The sequence below is a fragment of the Cervus canadensis genome, chromosome 5 (genome assembly GCF_019320065.1).
Source record: "Cervus canadensis isolate Bull #8, Minnesota chromosome 5, ASM1932006v1, whole genome shotgun sequence".
Lineage (NCBI taxonomy): Eukaryota > Metazoa > Chordata > Mammalia > Artiodactyla > Cervidae > Cervus > Cervus canadensis.
Window position 1 is genome coordinate 101287610 of NC_057390.1, and position 17018 is coordinate 101304627.

General features: G+C 65.8%; 2 protein-coding genes across 14 annotated transcripts; one reads left to right on the forward strand and one right to left on the reverse strand.

Annotated features, from left to right (window-relative positions):
- Positions 1–1371: 1371 nt before the first annotated feature.
- Positions 1372–10607, forward strand: NOXA1 (NADPH oxidase activator 1). Of its 8 annotated transcripts, XM_043470279.1 has the most exons (14): positions 1408–1889; positions 3709–3791; positions 4612–4720; positions 5764–5898; positions 6158–6265; positions 7073–7129; positions 7367–7410; positions 7849–7975; positions 9147–9186; positions 9449–9507; positions 9717–9871; positions 10036–10147; positions 10225–10339; positions 10419–10564. In XM_043470279.1, the coding sequence occupies exons 1-14, from the start codon at positions 1713–1715 to the stop codon at positions 10505–10507; spliced, it is 1410 nt and encodes a 469-aa protein (XP_043326214.1). In that variant the 5' UTR covers positions 1408–1712; the 3' UTR covers positions 10508–10564. The 8 variants fall into 8 exon arrangements, with proteins under 8 accessions (XP_043326213.1, XP_043326208.1, XP_043326207.1 ...); XM_043470272.1 differs by having other exon boundaries at positions 1387–1889; positions 6176–6265; positions 9717–10147; positions 10419–10607; XM_043470276.1 differs by having other exon boundaries at positions 1393–1829; positions 9717–10147; positions 10419–10607.
- ENTPD8 (ectonucleoside triphosphate diphosphohydrolase 8) lies at positions 10525–15983 on the reverse strand. 6 transcript variants are annotated; one of them, XM_043470266.1, is made up of 10 exons: positions 14906–15983; positions 13682–13908; positions 13484–13601; positions 12837–12987; positions 12573–12732; positions 12222–12452; positions 11888–12151; positions 11593–11703; positions 11314–11451; positions 10525–11216 (listed from the first exon to the last, which is right to left on the reverse strand). In XM_043470266.1, the coding sequence occupies exons 1-10, from the start codon at positions 14952–14954 to the stop codon at positions 11025–11027; spliced, it is 1641 nt and encodes a 546-aa protein (XP_043326201.1). In that variant the 5' UTR covers positions 14955–15983; the 3' UTR covers positions 10525–11024. The 6 variants fall into 6 exon arrangements, with proteins under 6 accessions (XP_043326201.1, XP_043326202.1, XP_043326200.1 ...); XM_043470267.1 differs by having other exon boundaries at positions 13682–13937; positions 14906–15982; XM_043470265.1 differs by having other exon boundaries at positions 13682–13905; positions 14906–15626.
- Positions 15984–17018: the final 1035 nt, after the last annotated feature.

The following is a 17018-nucleotide window of genomic DNA, read 5'->3' on the forward strand; positions in this document are numbered from 1 at the left end:
GCTGGACCGGGCAGGGCTGTGGGAGGCTGGGGGGTGGGAGGTCTGGTCTGAGGAAGGGAGCGTCCACGCGGGAACTCAGGGAGGAGAGGAGCACATGAGAGGTGGGGGCTCTGCCAACCTCCCGGCTGGCAGTTTGGGAACCTCAGTGCCCCACTGGTGAGAGAGCAGCCTCCTCGGGGACACACGGCCCAGGAGGCCTTCCCACTTGACAAGCATCGTCTCACAGCCCTGCTGGCTTGTCCTCAGCTACTCTGGTCCTCAGGGAAGGAAGCAGAGTCTCAACCCCAACTGAGCAGGAAGGGTGGCCAGAGTCGGAGGCAGGTGGCTCTCTGCCAGCTGCCCAGGACACATGCCTCCCCGGACCCTGGAGGATGCTCAGGCACAAGGGCGCAGCCTGTGTCCAGGAGCATCTCCAGGGTTCGTGCAATGATGGTAACGTTTCTGCGCCAGCATCCAAAGGCCACGGTGCCCAGGTGTCTGGTCAAAGAGTCACATGTTACGGTGAAAGCATTTTTCAGATGAGATTAACATTTAAAACGGTAGACAAAGCAATAGAAAGCAGACCCTCCGTGACTCGGGTGAACCTCATCCTGTCAGCTGAAGGCGGAAAGAGCGAAGACAGGTCCCCCGAGGAGAGACGCTGGGGCTCTCCCAGACTGTGGGTTCCTCAGACAGCTGCAGGAGCGCGTCCTCCTCGTCGGCCACCCTCTGTGAAGGCCCTGGGGCACCGCGGGGCTGAGAGTGAGACGCGTGAGACGCAGAGGGAGCCCCGCGGGACACGAGCGGGGCCGGGGGGCCCGGCACCCAGAGGGGCCCCCGCCTCCCCCTGGACAGAGGCCCAGCGCCCCGAGGGCGGCCCGCGTCACCCCGAGGGTGGGCGCACAGCCCTGGAGGCTTCCGCTTTCTCCGTGGAGAGGAAGGGGATTCCAGTGTTCACGGTATGACACCGACACAGGGAGCCCCGCCGAAACGGGCCGGGCAGGCTCGGGGCTCTCACACGTCCCCGTCGGCGGGCCGAGCCCGGCGGGCTGAGGGCCTGACGGACGCCCCCACAGGGTCACCGGCCCGGGGCCACGGCCAACTTCCGCACCGAGCCCCCAGCCGCCCCTCCGGCGCCGGTCCGGGGCCCACGGATGACCCGCCCCCGGCCCCTCCCAGCAGCACCCGCGTCCAGCGCCGGACCCCTAGGCCCCAGGATCGCTTCACGGCCCGGCCCCGGGGCCTCTTACCTGAGACGGAAGGATCCGCCCGGAACCTTGGCGTGGCCGCGGCAGCGGCGCCAGAGGCGGGCCCGGATGGTTTTCTCCAGCGCACCGAGGCCGACTCCGAGCTGTCAGCGGCGGCGAAGCGCCCGCGCTGGAGCTCTGGGCGGAAGTCCAGAGGGGCGGGGCCGACTCGGGGGCGGGGCCGGGGCCGACTCGGGGGCGTGGTCAGGAGGGCGGGGCTTGTGGGCCTTCCTGGCGCACCTGACGCACCTGGCGCTCCGCCCCGCCCGCACCTAGTAACTGGCTCCGGAGCAGGTCCTCGCCCCTTCTGTCCGCGTCGGAGGGATCCCGCGGCCCGCGCTGGTCTCCGGATTCCCGGGCCCCGGCCCCGCGGTCCTCTGACCCCAGCACCCCCGGGCAGGACCCTCACGGCCGCTCGCTGCACCCGCCGCGATCTGGCCGGGAAGCGCCGACTTCCGCGTGGTGCCAGGCAGGGTCCACTCCGCCATGCCCTCGCTCGGGGACCTGCTGCGCGACTGGCACCAGGGCGCGCAGGCCGTGGCGCGCGGGGACTGGGACTGCGCCCTGCGCCTCTTCTCGAGCTTCTCGGAGCCGCCCGCCAGGGTGAGCTTCAACGTGGGCTGCGTGCACCTGCTGGCCGGGGACCCGGAGGCCGCGCTGCGGGTGAGCCAGGGGGCCCCCAGGCTTGGTCGCAGATACCCCACCTCACGGGATGCAGCTCTCTGCTCCTGGTGGCCGGGGCTGGGGATGAGGTGCCATAGCTGCAGGGGTGAGCCCAGGGCTCCCACCCTGCTTCCCTGATGGCCACAGGGGCACTCCCCCCACCCCAGCGTTCTGCCTCAGCGAACACCTAAGCAGGTGGGACCTGTGTGTGTCCAGGGGGGACCCTGTTGAGCTGTGTCAGGGCCAGGATGGGGTCGCAAGGCTCCAGCACAGCCTCCACTTGTGGGGACCGTTTGTCCCGCTCTGCGGTCGTGCCGAAAGACCGAGTGAGTGCTGGCTCCGGTGCTCTTGGTGGAGGTGCTAATGTACCTGCAGAGGCTCGAGGCTGGATGGGGCTGCGAGGGTTGCCTGGGTGTAGGCTTTGGGTCAGGTCTGCAGCAGACACCTGTGGAAATGGCCAGGAGACAGTCTCTGGCTGGTGCCTAAACCCCAGATCTGTGTCCCCCACCCACGCCCCAAAGCAGAACCAAGAGCCGGGTGTGTGCACGGGCACGCACATCTGCCTCTGCCGAGGGCCTGGCAGGACCATCCGTGCCCTTCAAGCCCCCAGGTTCATCACCGTGGTGCACATCCCGTGGGCGATGACAAAAAGCAGTAGCACCCTGCACACTGCTGGGGTCCCTGAGGGCCCTGCGTTGTTCAGGCCAACGGCGACAGCTACCGAAACCATGTCCAAGGGGCCTGCCCTGTCGTTCCTCACATATGTGTTCGAATCTTCAGTTATCTCAGCAGCAATGTCAGTGTTAAAATGTTATCCAGCAATGGGGATGTCATCACTGGACACCAAGGGGTCAGTGGTGTGAGGCCAGTCCAGTCACTACCACCTCTAAACCTCGATTTAATCAGAGAGAGGGGACAGAGGTTCCGGTCCAAGGGTGTGCACGTTAAATTCTCCTCCACCCTAATCAGAAATGGAATAGCGGAGGCATGTTTGTTGGAAAATTTTAAAAAGCAGATGGAATGGCTACAATCAATAAAGCTGACTTGGACAGGGTGAGGGGAGCTGGGGCTCCATGTCTGGCACGAGCTCTCCGGAAGCTCTGACCCAGCCACTCTGTGTGACAGGATAAAAGGGTTTCCCTTGTGTTGAGTGGCCACATCAGTGCCCGACTGCTGACCCTCAACCTCAGTCAGATTCAGCTCAACAAGCCCCACTCAGCCAGGTTTGTCAGAGTGGGACCATGACACCCCTCCAGTTACCTGTATTTAACTTGATGGCTGGTGTATGCACTCCTTTTGCTTGTGTTTAACTGATGGCTGCTGTCCTTGGGAATAGACGACATCATTTCTGAGTTCAGTTTCAGGAAGAGCTGGGCTTCACACACATATTAAGACTTTCGTGTTGTTGTTCTCTCTGATTCTAATAGATGAGACATGTGTGTTTTTGTGTGAACTACCAAAACTAGGGCTTGAAAGAGACAACAGTCTTAACATAATTCCCTCCCGTGGAGGTAACTATTATCAACATGCTGGAGCGTTTCCTTGTCCTCATGGTTAACAAGTTGGTCTGTGCTGCCACCTAACTACCCCCGAGCGGTCACCAGAAAACATCCGGGGAGTCAGGCAGGTTTGCATTGAGGCCGTGACGCCTGCGCCCCTTGGACTCAGAGGCCCCTGGGCAGGCAAAGGAAACTTTCTCCTGCAGGTGACCGTCATGTGGCCGACTGCCTTCCTTGACCCACTGCTGGGCATCCCCATCTGTGACACGGGGGTGACGCGGCTACAGGCCTGAGCAGTCCACAGACATTTCTGTCCGCAGGCATTTGACCAGGCAGTGACCAAGGACACCTGCTTGGCTGTCGGCTTCCTCCAGCGCGGAGTGGCCAACTTCCAGCTGGAGAGGTGAGCACGGACAGGCCCTCTTCCTTCTCTGATGGCCCTTCGTCTCTACAGAGTCCTTCCTGTGCTCCTGTCTGCCTACGGTCACCTCCTCTGGCCAGGTCCTCCCTCTGCTCCGCGGAGCCCAGGGACAGGATCGTGTCACATGGGGGCGTGTCTCTCTGTCCCCATGCCGGGCTGCACAGTCACCCTGGGCTCTGTGTGGAAGAGGGTCACAGAGCGCCTCTGCCGGCTCCCCTCCTCTGTTCCTACACCTTGGGCTGCGGGACGGCGTGATTCTGCCCATTCTGCCTTCGGGAAACCCAGGGCAGGGCTGGAGGAATGGTGCATCCCAGGACTCGGCGGGTGCGGGGGTCCTCTGCCTGCCCGGCTCTCTGCAGCAGGCCCTTCCCAGAGAAGGAATCAGAGCTGCAGGGCAGGCCCGGCGCCCACAGACAGCCTTACACAGGGCGGGCGGGCTCTCGGGTGACCTCCTTCTCATCAGCCCAGAAGCCTCCCCGGGGGCGATGAGGATCCTGGTCGGGCCTGGGGCTTCCAGCCGGGCTCTGGGTGGAGAGGCCTGCGGGATGGAGGCCCCAGAAGCAGGCAGGACACGCCCACGGCACTCTGTGCCCTGAGGTTCGGGAGAGGGCCTGGGGTGCAGGCGGAGGAGCCCACGTGCCGCATAGCCCGTCTGTGTGGCCCCCGTGAGCTGAGGCCTGCCAACCACTGCCGCCCCCGCGCTGCAGGAGGGGCTTGGGCGGGGGGCGGGTCTGGGCCAAGGAGGAGCCCTTGCCCTGGGGCCACCTGGGGCCCGCACGCCAGGCTCCCCTGCTGCCCACAGGTTCCAGGAGGCCCTGTCGGACTTCCAGCGCACCCTGGCCCAGCTGAGGGACAACACCACCATCGACTACACCCAGCTGGGCCTGCGGTTCAAGCTGCAAGCCTGGGAGGTGAGCGTGCAGGGAGCGGGCCGCCAGGAGGCGGTGTGGCTGGGCCCTGGGAGCTGTCTGTAGGTGGGCAGCCCGGGGGCTCCTTCCAGGACCCCAGTCCTGCAGGCCCCGCCCTCTGGGCCCTGTCGTCTTGTGACTGTGGCAGGTGGGCCCGAGTTAACTGAGGTGCTCCATCTGGCCAGAGGAGCCCCAAAATCCCAGCAGAAGAGAGCAGTGTCGGAGGTCAGCAAGAGGTGGCGGGGTGGGCAGGGCGGGAGCTGGCCTGGCAGAGGGCCCTGGCGTCCCTGCCCTGGGCTTGGCGCTTGGCTCAGTTCCTGGCCTCCTGGGAAGTGTCTGGCACTGACAGAAAGGCTTGGGAGGCTCCCCCCCCAACCCTGTGCTCCCTCTGCTCCCAGAAACATGCCACCTTGCAGCCTCTGGGAGCCGCAGTGTCCCGGTAGGTCAGCCGTGGGGGACGTCCCACCAGGGTGGGCCCGGCCCCAGCCCTGGCCTGCAGGGCAGGGTGTGGGCTTGGCATCCATGGCCCGGGCAGCCCCGTGGCAGCAGCTCTAAGAGTGCATGGGCCCTGCAGAGCGCGGGTACAGAGGCTGCCCCAGGCGGTGCCCCGTCCTCCTGGCAGCACTGGACGACTTGGCCGCTATCGCCCAGCACAGGGGAGTGGGGCAGACAAGAGGCACCCCTCAGACAGCGCCCCAAACTCTTGGAGGTTCAAGGAACAGGGCAGCACAGGCAGGAGGGGGTCAGGCCAAATGCAGGACGGGCGTGAAGGTTGAGCAGGTGCTTCCAGAGATGGGAGATGGCCTGACCTTCAGAGCAGAGGAGACGCAGGGAGGGCTGGTCGGCTCTGGCTGGGGGGTCCGGAGAGAAACCAGCAGGCAGAGCCCACCCCAGGGTGGGAGCCAGGGGGTACCTGGAAGAGCCCCGGGCGACTGTGTCTGGGCAGCTCAGGGGCTGGACCAGTGCAGGGCCAGGGTGTGGCCAGGTGGTGGCCCTGGAGGGGAGGGGAGTGCTGGGCCTGCCGTCACCCCACCCCCTACCCTCAGGTGCTGTTCAATGTGGCTGCAGTGCAGAGCCAGCTGGGGCTCTGGGCCAAGGCCGCCTGCAGCCTGGGGGACGCCATCTCCAAGGGGCCGGAAGGGGCCCGCAGCGACCTGGACATCGCCCTGGGCCAAGTGCAGGTAAGGCAGAGGCAAGGGGAGCCAGGCCCCTGAGCTGACTTGGGGGGCTTGCCAGGCCCACAGCCTGCAGTCTGGGGGCCCACAGCCATCCAGCCCCCCAAGACCAACCATATGAGATAGAGAGATGTCTGGAGGTGGGGGCCTGCTGGGCCCTGGAGGGATGGGCCTCCCACGGGCCGTGGGGGTTGGGGGCGGGCTGTCCTGCTCTGAGGCCCGGTGGCTCCTGCTGCTCAGGGCTGCCCTGTCTGGCCCCCTCCAGAAACAGGTCCCCCTGCAGCCTCGGCAGGTCCCCAGGGGTGAGGTCTTCCGGCCCCATAGGCGGCACCTGGAGCACCTGGAGCCTGTGGATTTCCTGGGCAAGGCCAAGGTAAAGGGAGGTGGCTTCTTGCTGCTTGGGCCCAAGGCTCAGGGCCAGCGGCGCCAGCAGGCCGCAGGGTGGATGGCCAGGCCCTGCTGAGCTCACACTGTCCTGAGTGCTGGGGTCATCGAGGCCTTGGGGTGGGAGGGGGCGCGAGGCTCCCAGGGGCGGCAGCGCCTCTAGACGGGCTCACGGATGGGTCCTGGGACCTGGGGGCGGAGCCACCGGAAGCCGCTGCAGACCCCCAGCCAGCACGGCCCTGCCTGCCCCAGCCTCTCTCTCCTGGCTTCAACCTTGCCCTGCGTTTCGGCCTCAGGGGGCAGGACCCTGGAGGCAAAGGGCGGTCTGGCCAGGCCACCTCTGCCCAGCCCGGGGTCTGGGCAGGCGGCACCAGCAAAATCGCTGGCTGATGGGGTGCAGCCTGCCCCAGGGTGGGCTAGTGTGCGGGGAAAGGGGGCTCCCTGTGCACAAAGGAAGGCTCACTCTGGTCTCCAGCTGTGGCCCGGGGCCCCTGATGCCCTGGTCACCCAGGGCCAGGCACTGGGAGTCCTAGCTGGAGGGCTGCCTGGAGGAGGCACTTCTGAGCTGCATTAATCCACCCACTTGGAGCCCTTACCACAGGAGGTGACTGTTTCTGTGAAATAAGAACATTTTTTTTTTTTAAAATAAGAACATTTTAAAAGCGGTATTGAAAATAAGTCACACGGATGAGCCAGGCTCCAGCAGCCCCCACCAGGCAGGTGGGGGACTTGGGGGCGCGGGTGGGCAGCAGGCCCCGGGCACCCCTCAGGCGGCCGCCCCTGCTGTCGCTCACAGGTGCTGGCCTCTGCCCTCGCCGCCGACTCACAGAGGGCCGCCCCGCCGCAGCCGCAGGTAGGCGAGCCGCCTCCCGCCCCCCGCGTCTCTTCTGGCGTTTGCAGGTCAGGGCCTCCCAGATTCTTTACCCTTAAGGGCGCCTGAACCCTCTCTGGGGCTCCCCGCATCCCTGCAATCTAAACTTAGGGGGCGGCCCATCCTGGTGAGAGCCGGTGAAAACCCTGCAGCCTTGCCCCCCGGTCCCCGGGGCTCCTGGGGGTCTGTGTCCTGAGGAGGCATCGTTTGTGCCCACAGGCTCTGGACGCGTGTGCTGAAGCCAGGCCCGGGGCCGCTGCATGGTAGGAAGGGGTCGGCGCCCACTTCTCCTATCAGCAGGGGCTCTGCGAGGCCTGCCTCCCGGCCTGACGCTGGAGCTCCTGGGCAGACCTGCTGCAGCCACTCAGGGCTGGGAACCGGGGGCCAGCGTGGCCTGCCCCCTTTCCAGACTGTCCAGGGTCCCGGTGTGGTGGGGGGCGTCCCGCCTCACTCAGCCCTCCCATTTGTCCCGAGCCCATCCTGACCCCAGGGGGAGAGCCCACCCCCGCTCAGGCCGGGGGGGCACCAAAGGCGCCGGTGGGTGCAGCTGGCCACAGGCTGCAGGGAAAGCCCACCAGACACCGCCTTGCTGGCAGCCCTCCGAGCGGGGTGCTCCTCTCCAGCTTGGGGCTGTGCAGGCCCACCTTCCACGAGGCCTTGCCCGAAGGTGAGGCCTGGGGATGAGGGCCCCTCCCCTCCAGGGCCTGTGACACTGCCCCTGGCAGAGCTGGCACCCCCTGCAGCCCCAGGACACCTGCTGACACGGAGATGGAGGTCAGCTCCGGCCAGGCTGGGCAGCACGACCACAGCACGCCGGTCACCCACGAGGTGGGTGAGCCCCGGCGGGGCAGGCAGGGGCCACAGCATTTGCAAGACCCCCACCCCAGGCTGGGCTTGGGGACCAGCCCCAGCGGGGCCCAGCAAGGGTCTCAGGCTGGGCAGCTGGCCTCATCACCTGCTGGGGACAGGGCTTCGGCTTCCTTAGGCAGGCCAGGGGCCAGGTGGGGGCCAGCCACAGCGACCAGATGCCAGGAGTTGGGGACACACGGACGTTCACAGGTGCTCAGAGGGGAGCTGGGGGTGCTCCCCACCCCAGACCCGGGAGGGGCTGCAGTGCATGCATCAGAGCTGTGAGGCTTCCGCCCCTCAGCTGGGTCACCTAGCCTTCCTTGCTGGACGCAGGACTCCCTGAGATGCCCCAGGGGCTGTGTGCAGCTGAGAAGGGATTGGCCTGGGCTTCTCAGGGCAGGTGTGCCTGGAGGGGTGGGGCGCCAGGAGCCGGGAGGCCGCCGTGAGGAAGTTAGAGTTAACCACAGAGAAAGTGGTTACCTTGCACATTCACTTTATCAAGGGGCTCGAGTGAGAATGAGGCGGTCCTTCCTCCTCCTTGTGCACTGAGGTCCGGTCCACTCGGTGGGCTGGCCAGTGCTCTTGAAAGCTGTCGGTTCATCACCGCTGTGCTGAGCGCTAGGTCTTCCAGACAGAACAGTGGCAGCTCCCTGACTGCTTGTAGCAGCCAGCAAATCTGATAAAAATCCAAACGCTTTGTGTGCAAACAGCCCACTTAGTCCACCCTGAAGTCGGGGTCTGCTTCCCGGGTCAGCGTGGCCTGGGCTGGGGGCTCTGCATTGTCCCACCCGCAGCACACCCGCGGCTTGCGGTACCGACAGTTACGTCCAGTGTGTCCCTGGCTTCACCCCCAGCCTCCTGGGGCCGCCAGGACCCCTCAGCTGCAGCCGCCACCTCCTGGCCGGCCAGGGGAAGACAGGTCCATGCCCACAGGCACGGCGGCTTGTCTGTCGTCTCTGGTCCATACGGACCTGGTTCATGCTCCAGATTCACCCGTGACAGGGATGGACTGGTGGCCTCCTGCCCAGCCGGGCCATCTTGCAGGCCGTGCCCCTCACCCTGGGTCTGCTGGGCCCAGCAGAGCCCCCGCCCCCACCCCCTGCCCTGACCTGAGGCCCAGCAGAGCCCCAGCTTGTGGCTTTCTTTGCAGAGTGCCCACGGGGAGCTTGCTGGCCAGCAGGTTCCTCCAGGTGAGGTCCTGAGCAGTGGGGGCGGGGTGCTCTCAGGGCCCCGTGGGGGGTGGGGTGCTCCCAGGGCCCCGTGGGGGGCGGGGTTCGAGGACCCAGGCAGGCGTCTCGGGGAGTACTCAGAGCAGCTGCTGAGTCCTCCACAGAGGAAGCTGGCGGCCTTGCGGTTCCCGGGGGCTGGGTTCCAGCAGCCCCTACTCTGTCGTGCTCCCCTCGGGGGGCAGCAGTCACCTGACTCCCTGGCCCCCCTCCTTCCTCCTTGCAGGGCTGCTGGCAGCCGGGGGGCCCAGCCCTGGCCCCTCCGAGGAACCCGCTGGCGCTGGGGTAAGAGCCAGCAGCTCTCACGTCACCCCCACTCCCCAGGGACACGGGGGCCCCAGGCCAGGCCCCCCTCCCATCCAGCCAAGGAAGCCTCCCAAGTCCATGGCCCCTGACCCCCCACCTCTCCACCCCTGCCCTGCCCCCAGGGCCAGAAGCCCACTCCGGCTGGCCCTGGGGCCGTGGGTCCCAACCGCCATTCTGCCTGCACCCAGGGCATGACTTCGGGGGACTCTGAGTCCTTGGTGACCGTCACCGTGCAGTGTGCCCTCACCCTGACCCTGACGGCCCCGAGAGGAGCTGACCTGTCCAGCCTGCGGGCCCTGATGAGCCAGGCCCTGCCCCGCCATGCCCAGCATGCCCAGCTCAGGTGGGCCAGGACGACGTGGCAGGGCGGGGAGGGGGCTCTGGGCTGGGCACCTCTCAGCCGTGCCCTGCAGGAGGGCCGGGTCCGTCAGAGGCTTTCGAGGTCAGAGGTGAGCACCCTCCGAAGCTGCTCACCCACGCAGCCCCCTCTGAGGCGTCTCTTTGCAGCTACCGAGACCCCAGCAAGGACGGGCGCTGGATGCCCCTGTCTGGGGATGAGGCGCTGCGGAGGGCCTGGCGGGACGCGGCTGGCCCCGGGGGTCTGCAGCTGCAGTGCCGGGTGAGCAGGGTGGGCGCGGGGGCGGCCTGCCCCTCTCCTGGGGCTGAGCTAACCCGCCAGTCCTCACCCTGCCGCAGGGAGTGGGCGGCCGGCCGGCCCTCTACCAGGTGGTGGCCCAGCACGTCTACTCCGCCCAGAGGCCCGAGGATCTGGCCTTGCAGCCAGGAGACACCGTGGACGTCCTGTGCGAAGGTAGAGCCTGCACTGCCCGGGCCGGGGGTGCCCGATGGGGGGTCTGCGCACAGACGCAGTGACATGCTGATGCCCACAGTGGACCAGGCATGGCTGGAGGGCCACTGTGATGGGCGCGTCGGCATCTTCCCCAAGAGCTTTGCCGGCCCGGCTGCGCGGCACGCCTGAGGAGCTCGGTGGAGGAGGCCAGGGCGGGGAGGGTTTAATAAAGGCCTCTGCCTCCCACGTGTGTGACCTGTCTCTGCGCTTGACCGCTGAGAGGGCCTGACCAGGCTTCCAGGGGTGTGGGTGGGCTGCTCGGGAGAACCCCATGAAACTGGACACCAGCTCTGTCAGAGACCCCACGGCCCACGGCCAACCCTTCCCAAAGAGCTGGCCCACCCCAGGCCCGAGCCAGCCCTACACACGTCAGTCTGCCATCAACAGTCCAGGTGCCGCACGGGTCCTGACAGCCTGGCTTCTGTGCAGAGGCTCCCGGGAGACAGACCGGGGTGCCGGGGGCCGGCGGCTGTGGTTGGGACCTCCGCAGCCTCCATGGCCAGGGCGACCCCGGGGGCAGAAGGAGGTTGTCTGACGGCTGGCCGGAGCCCCCAGGATGAGGGCCGAAGCTCCTGATGGGGACGGGCCGGCCCAGGTGGCCAGGCTGGGCGCCGGGTCTCAGCGGCCGGCATCAGGGGCCGCTGGCCTAGTCCTGGAGCCAGAAGACGTGCACCACCACGGCCCCCAGCGTGGCCGTGAGTGTCAGCACCACGAAGACGACCCCGGCTGTCCAGATGCTGAAGCTCTGCGCCCGCCACTGCGCGGGCGCCTCGGCCGGGATCAGGTTGGTCAGGTTCAGCATGTAGCCCAGCGTCCAGCCGATGTCGGTGCTGCCAGCCTGCGGGCCACACCCCGGCCGGGGTTCCAGTCAGGGCCACGGGCTTCGGCCCCAGAGCCCCACCCCTCCCTGGCCCCCCAGACCCCCCAGCTGTCACCTGCTGGCGGAACTCGAGGCCGCTCCAGGTCTCCTCGCTGAACCCGTAGCCCTCGACCAGGAGTGTGAGGATGTACAGGCCCGAGGCACAGTAGTCCCGCAGCCAGCGGTCCTGGCCCAGGGGCGCGCTCGCCTCCACCTGGGGGCTGGGAGCCCAGTGAGCCCCTCTCCCAACACACACCCCCACCCCCCACCCCGGGCAGGTCCCGCTCAGAGGCGCCTCCGCCGCCCTTGGTGAGCCCGGGGCCCAGATTGGGGAAGGCAGCCCAGGCCCACCCACCAGCTTCCAGGGCTGCAGGCAGAACTCCCAGATGGTGGCGTTGGCCTCGCTCAGTGACGGCCTGGAGGTGAGGTTCAGGAAGTGGAAGGTGTAGTAGAAGCTGGAGAAAGCCTGTGGGGAGCGGCGATTTGCCCTTGTGGGTGGGGCCCAGGGGCAGGGGCCAGGGGCCCAGGGCAAGCCGGGCTCAGCCCTAAACCTCCCCACCCGGGGTCCCAGGGTCCCCAAGGGCGCCAGGAGTCGGGACCCTCAGCCTCTGGGAGGAAGCTGGGCCCCGAGGGCAGATGGGGGGGCTCACGTAGAACTGGCCCTGCACGGGGGGCTGGTAGACCCCGGCGAAGGCACAGTCTGCTCGGCCGTCACAGCTGGAGAAGTTGAAGAGCTTCCGGAGGGCCTCAATGCAGGCCCCGGGGTTCCCCGTGCCCTCCACAGTGAGGTTCTGGCTGAGGTCCGGGGGCGCTGCTGCCAGGATGCAGGGCGACTCATACAGGGGCGCCAGGGCCAGCGTGTCCCGGTAGCCGCTGTGGTAGCAAGGGTGGCGAACCAGGAGGCCTGGGCTGGCCTGCAGGAGGACGGATCCGCTCGGAGCCTGGCCTGGCCAGCCCCGCCCTCCCCCCAGGACGCAAGCCCACCTGCACCAGCTCGACCAGCAGCCTGCTCAGCGCCTGGTCGCGCCCGAAGCAGAGGTAGCTGTGAGTGTAGACGGTGTGGTCGGCGCCGTAGAGGCGGAAGGTGGCCTGGGTGGTCTTGTCCAGGATGGGGCCTCCAGGTACAAAGGTAATCTGGGTGGAGGCCCCACCCATGTCCAGGGCGCCCACCAGCGTCTCCTCCAGGGGCTGGATCCATTCTCCAGAGAAGGAGTACTGGGCACAGACGGGGGCCCTGAGTCCTGGGCGCGGCCGCAGGGCCCACCCCTCCCCACGGCACTCTCCACCTCCCCCCCCCCCGCCCCCCGCCCCCGGCCCTGGGGCCGCCTGTGGCACCTTCACCAGCAGGCCCAGGACGTAGTTGACGGTGATCCAACCAAAGGCGCCTTCGTCCTGCCCTGTCAGGAGCTCTGCGCCCCGGAAGTCTGCCGGGGACTGGCCCAGGGCCTGGCTGACCGCGGCGAAGACGTCCTCCGCCTGCGAGCGATTCTTGAGGCTGCACAGGGAGGGTGGGGCGGAGTTGGCAGGAGCCGCCCCTGTTCACTGGGCCGGGTGGCGCCTCAGCCCCAGGGGCGCGTGGACCCCACGCCAGCCCCTCACCTGAGCAGCCGCATGCCGGCAGTGGCCCCCAGGAACATGGGTGTCTCGTGATGCTTGGCCTTTGGGATCAGTGCTAGCGCCTCCTCCAGGCAGCCCTGCAGGCTCTCGCCGACCCGTGCAGGGTCGGAGGCATAGGAAGAGATTCCAGGCCCTGGAACACAGCACCCAGGGTGAGGCCCCAGGCTCTGCGGCTGGTGGGGCTGAGCAGGCCTGAGGGAGGTGGAAAAGTCGCCCTGCACAGACGAGGCCCCGTCCTCACCCTCGGAGTCTGCAAAGGGGACTGTGTGTACGAAAAGGTCTCTGCAGGTGTGATTAGTTAGGGGTCTGAAGACGAAGACCTGGCTTCCCTGGGTGGGCCCTAACCCCAACGACCAGTGTCCTTACAAGAGACGGAGGAGGGGGACAGGGGGCACACGGGGAGAGGCTCGGGAAGGCCCACGCCGGCGCCCTGGCCCAGCAACCACTGGCCAGCTGGGCCTCGTGGGTGACTCCCTGGAGCTCTCTGAGCCCTTTTCCTTCAGGTCCATTTGCTGCTGCCCGGCTCCAGCCTGCACCACCGCTGCCCCAAGCCCCGTCCCGCCGAGAGCCCAGTCGGCAGCGGCCGGCGGCTCCCAGCCCCGCCCACCGCTGGCAGACTGTCCACTGACCTTCCGCCTGGCAGGCCAGGGCCTGGCTGACCACGCCCGTGTCGTTCTCCTTGTCGGCCGGCCACTGATACACAAAGAGGGATGTGTGGGAGGACCCAGCGTCGAACACGATCCCGAACTGGGGGTGACACTGGGGTCAGGAGGGCGTGGGGCAGGCACAGCCCATCCCAGCTTCCCCGGGAGGGCCCAGGGGCGCACCTTGGTGTCTGTAGGCAGGAGGACGTTGACGGTCCCCACCAGGATGAGAAGTAGCGCGGTGAGGCCTGAGACCGTGGCGGCACCCAGCAGAGCCTTGAAGACCCGCTGCTTCCAGGTCAGCCCCATGGTGGGGGCGGGACTGGCACCTGTGGGGCCGCGGGGGGCACCCCGACTCCGCTGGCTGGAGCGCCCCTCGTCCTCCCTGGGGCTCAGGTGGCCCACTCCTGCTGGTCAACAGGCAGGGCCAAGGACCGCGCTGCAGAGCCGGGGTGCCCCCCCAACCCCGTGCATGGCATCAGACGGGCTGCAGGGGCCAGGCACGAGGCTGCCCGGTCTGGTAAGCTAGCTGGCCACATACAGCGCGGGGGGGGGGCACTGGGGTCACACCGGGGGCCGGCGAGCCACCCCCCTCCCTCCACCCCCAGGACCCCGGCCCCTCCCATCCCCGACCGTCCAGGACTCCCAGCTCCACACTGAACTCCCAGGACCCCACCTCTCCCACCCACCAGGCTCCTCCCTGCGGCCCCACCCCAGGCCTCTCCCAGGGTGTCTTCTGAGAGCCCTGGGGTCAGGCCTGAACCCGGTGGGGACAGGAAACTGCCTGGCCATCCGGTTGCCAAGCTGCCCGCGTGGAGCCAGGAGGGTCCCGGGAAGTGCAGTGTCTCTCCCAAAGGGCTGAGGAGCTCTGAACTGAAGCACCTGGTTTCTGTTTAAAAGCCCAGCCTCGCGCCTCTCTGATCTGATTCTGACATTCTTCCCCGGCCCTACGACTGACCCTCGGCAGCGGGCCCAGGCTCACCCAGCAGTGAGGGTCGCTCCGGGCATCCGAGGCCTCACCAGCCCCGCCCTGCATCCCTGAGCGGGCCGGGCACAGCAGCCACCAGGAGCCCTGGGCCGGCGGCCGCCCGGCCAGAGGAAGTGGTTGGGTCACTAGGACCCTGAGGTCGCGGACTTTGTGTCTGCAGGACCGCAGGTGCTCCCGAGGCTTCCGGCCGGGAGTGGGGCCTCCGAGTGAGGTCATGTTCCCATTTTCAGGGGGGAGACCAAGGCTCAGAGAGGGCGGGTGACCTGCCTCTGTCCCCGAGCGGCAGGCCACGTCAGGAACGGGCAGGAACCAGGGACACCAGGACCCCACCCCACACCACCTCCAGGGCGCGCAGTGCCCTGAGCCCCGCGGGTGGGCAGGAGCTGGGTAGAAGCTCCCATAGCCCGAGCGCCCCTCACCTGGGCTGTCGATGAGCAGCAGGAGGCCGCGAGGAGGGAGCTGGACCATCTGCCAGCTCTCGGCACCTGTCCGGCGATATCTGCCTGCCGCCACCCCACCCCCTGTCACCACCCCCACACCCAGCCTGCTTACCGCTGGGCCCTGCCCCCACCCAGGGTCACCACCCCGCCCCCGCCCAGAGGGGTCCCTCCTGGGAGCTGCTCGGACTTTGCCCTCTGACCCCGCCCTTCCCCAGCCGGGGAAGGCGCCAGGACTGGGCGAAGGGCAGGTCGGAGTCAGGTGACTGCAAAGGCCTGAGGCCCAGGACTCAACCCGAGCAAAGGCCGGAAGGCCGGAGGGGAAGGTCAGGCTGTTCCCGCGCGTGCAGGAAAGTTGCCCCTTTTCTGCGCCCACCTGTCGATTCGTGTAACCACAGCCGCCCGGCCCTGCCCCCACCTCTCGGCTCCCCTCTCCGATGTTTGGTCCTTGCGAGGGAGTCAGAGACGACCGAGCCTGGCTTCTTCCCTCAGCTCCCCGGGGCCTGCGAGGAGGCTGCCCCAGTGAGCTGAACCCCCCGGCGCTGGAGGCCGCGGGCCCCCGCTCCCCAGCTGCGAGGTGTGGCCGTGGACAAGCACACACAGGCTGCACTGCACGCCTGGAAACTGACCACTCGGTTCCCCTCAGAGCTGCCCACGGGCCCCAGGGGACGTGGGTTTGATCCCTGGCTAGGGAACTGAGGTTCCACACGCCACCGGGCAGCTAAGGCCACGAGCCGCAAGTAGAGTCTGTGCACCGAAACTGAAGATCCCAGAGACCCAACGCAGCCGAACAAATGAACAAAAATAGATTTTAAAGCCCTGCCCAGATGCTCTCTAGCGTGAGAGCTCGTTTCTCTGCAGTTTCTCTGCGTCCTTCTAGCATCCGTGTCACAGTTTTTCCTCTCAGCTGGTCTGATGTGCACTCAGGCCTCCCACGGCTTCCGTTCACACGGGGGCTGGGGACCCCACATCCACATCTGTACATGTGACCCTCTCTGGCGAAGTGTCATGTCTTTTGATTGGACCATTTGATTTCTTCCTGTTGAGTTTAGGGAATTCTTTATATATTCTAGGTGCAGCTCCTTCTGTACAAGGTTTGCAAATACCTTCTCTCAGTCTGTAATTTGTCTTAGCTGTGTATTTCACAGGGTAATTTTTAACTTCTTGATGCAATCAAATTTATCAGCGTGTTCTTTTGTGGGTGGTCTTTTTGTGTTGTTACCAAGAACTCTTTGCCTAACCCCGGTCATGAAGATTTCTTTCTCCTTAAGTCTCCTAGTCTCATGATGTGACTTGATCTATGAGCCATTCTGAATTATTCTCTGTAAGAGGTGTGACTTCATCACGTCCACCTCTTCTGCACATGGATGGCAGAGGCACTGGCACCATCCTTTCCAAAGAAGATGTGGTACATCCACGTATTTATATATCCAACAGAGTAGTACTCAGCATCCAAAAAGAATGAAATGATGCCACTTGCAGCACCACGGATGGACCTAAAGGCAAAGACAAATACCATATGCTACCACTTACATGTGGAATCTAAAATACGATACAAATCAACCTGTGAAACAGAAACAAACCTGTGGGTGCACGTGGGGAGGGAGAGCAGGGAGGGAAGGACCAGGGGTTTGGGGTCAGTAGACGCAGGCTCTTATCTCCAGGACGGAGAAACAACAAGGTCCCCTGTGCACCCCAGGGAGCTGTATTCAGCATCCCGTGATAAGCCAGATGGAAAAGAATGTGAACAAGACTGTACATGTGTTTAACTGAGTCACGCGCTGAGTTACAAAATGTAAACAACAGTGAGTGAAGTAAAAGTCGCTCAGTCATGTCCGACTCTTTGCGACCCCACAGACTGTAGAGCCCATGGAATTCTCCAGGCCAGAATACTGGAGTAGGTGGCCTATCCCTTCTCCAGGGGATCTTCCTGACCCAGGAATCGAACCGGGGTCTCCTGCATTGCAGGCGGATTCTTTACCGACTGAGCTATCAGGGTAAACATAACATAGAGCAGTACTCAGCATCAGAAACAATGAAACGTCATAAACAACAATACTTCAATAAAATTTAAGGAAACCATCCTTTCTCTGTG

Excerpts from the sequence above, each read along its gene's own strand:
- NOXA1 (XM_043470271.1), top strand. The coding sequence starts at position 1,713 with ATGCCCTCGCTCGGGGACCTGCTGCGCGACTGGCACCAGGGCGCGCAG. Across the intron at positions 9,508-9,716 it reads AGGAACCCGCTGGCGCTGGG|GGCATGACTTCGGGGGACTC; the intron begins GTAAGAGCCAGC and ends GCCTGCACCCAG. Across the intron at positions 10,340-10,418 it reads CGTGGACGTCCTGTGCGAAG|TGGACCAGGCATGGCTGGAG; the intron begins GTAGAGCCTGCA and ends TGATGCCCACAG.
- ENTPD8 (XM_043470266.1), bottom strand. The coding sequence starts at position 14,954 with ATGGTCCAGCTCCCTCCTCGCGGCCTCCTGCTGCTCATCGACAGCCCA. Across the intron at positions 13,909-14,905 it reads GCTGCTCATCGACAGCCCAG|CAGGAGTGGGCCACCTGAGC; the intron begins GTGAGGGGCGCT and ends CCTGTTGACCAG. Across the intron at positions 13,602-13,681 it reads TCCTGCCTACAGACACCAAG|TTCGGGATCGTGTTCGACGC; the intron begins GTGCGCCCCTGG and ends TGTCACCCCCAG.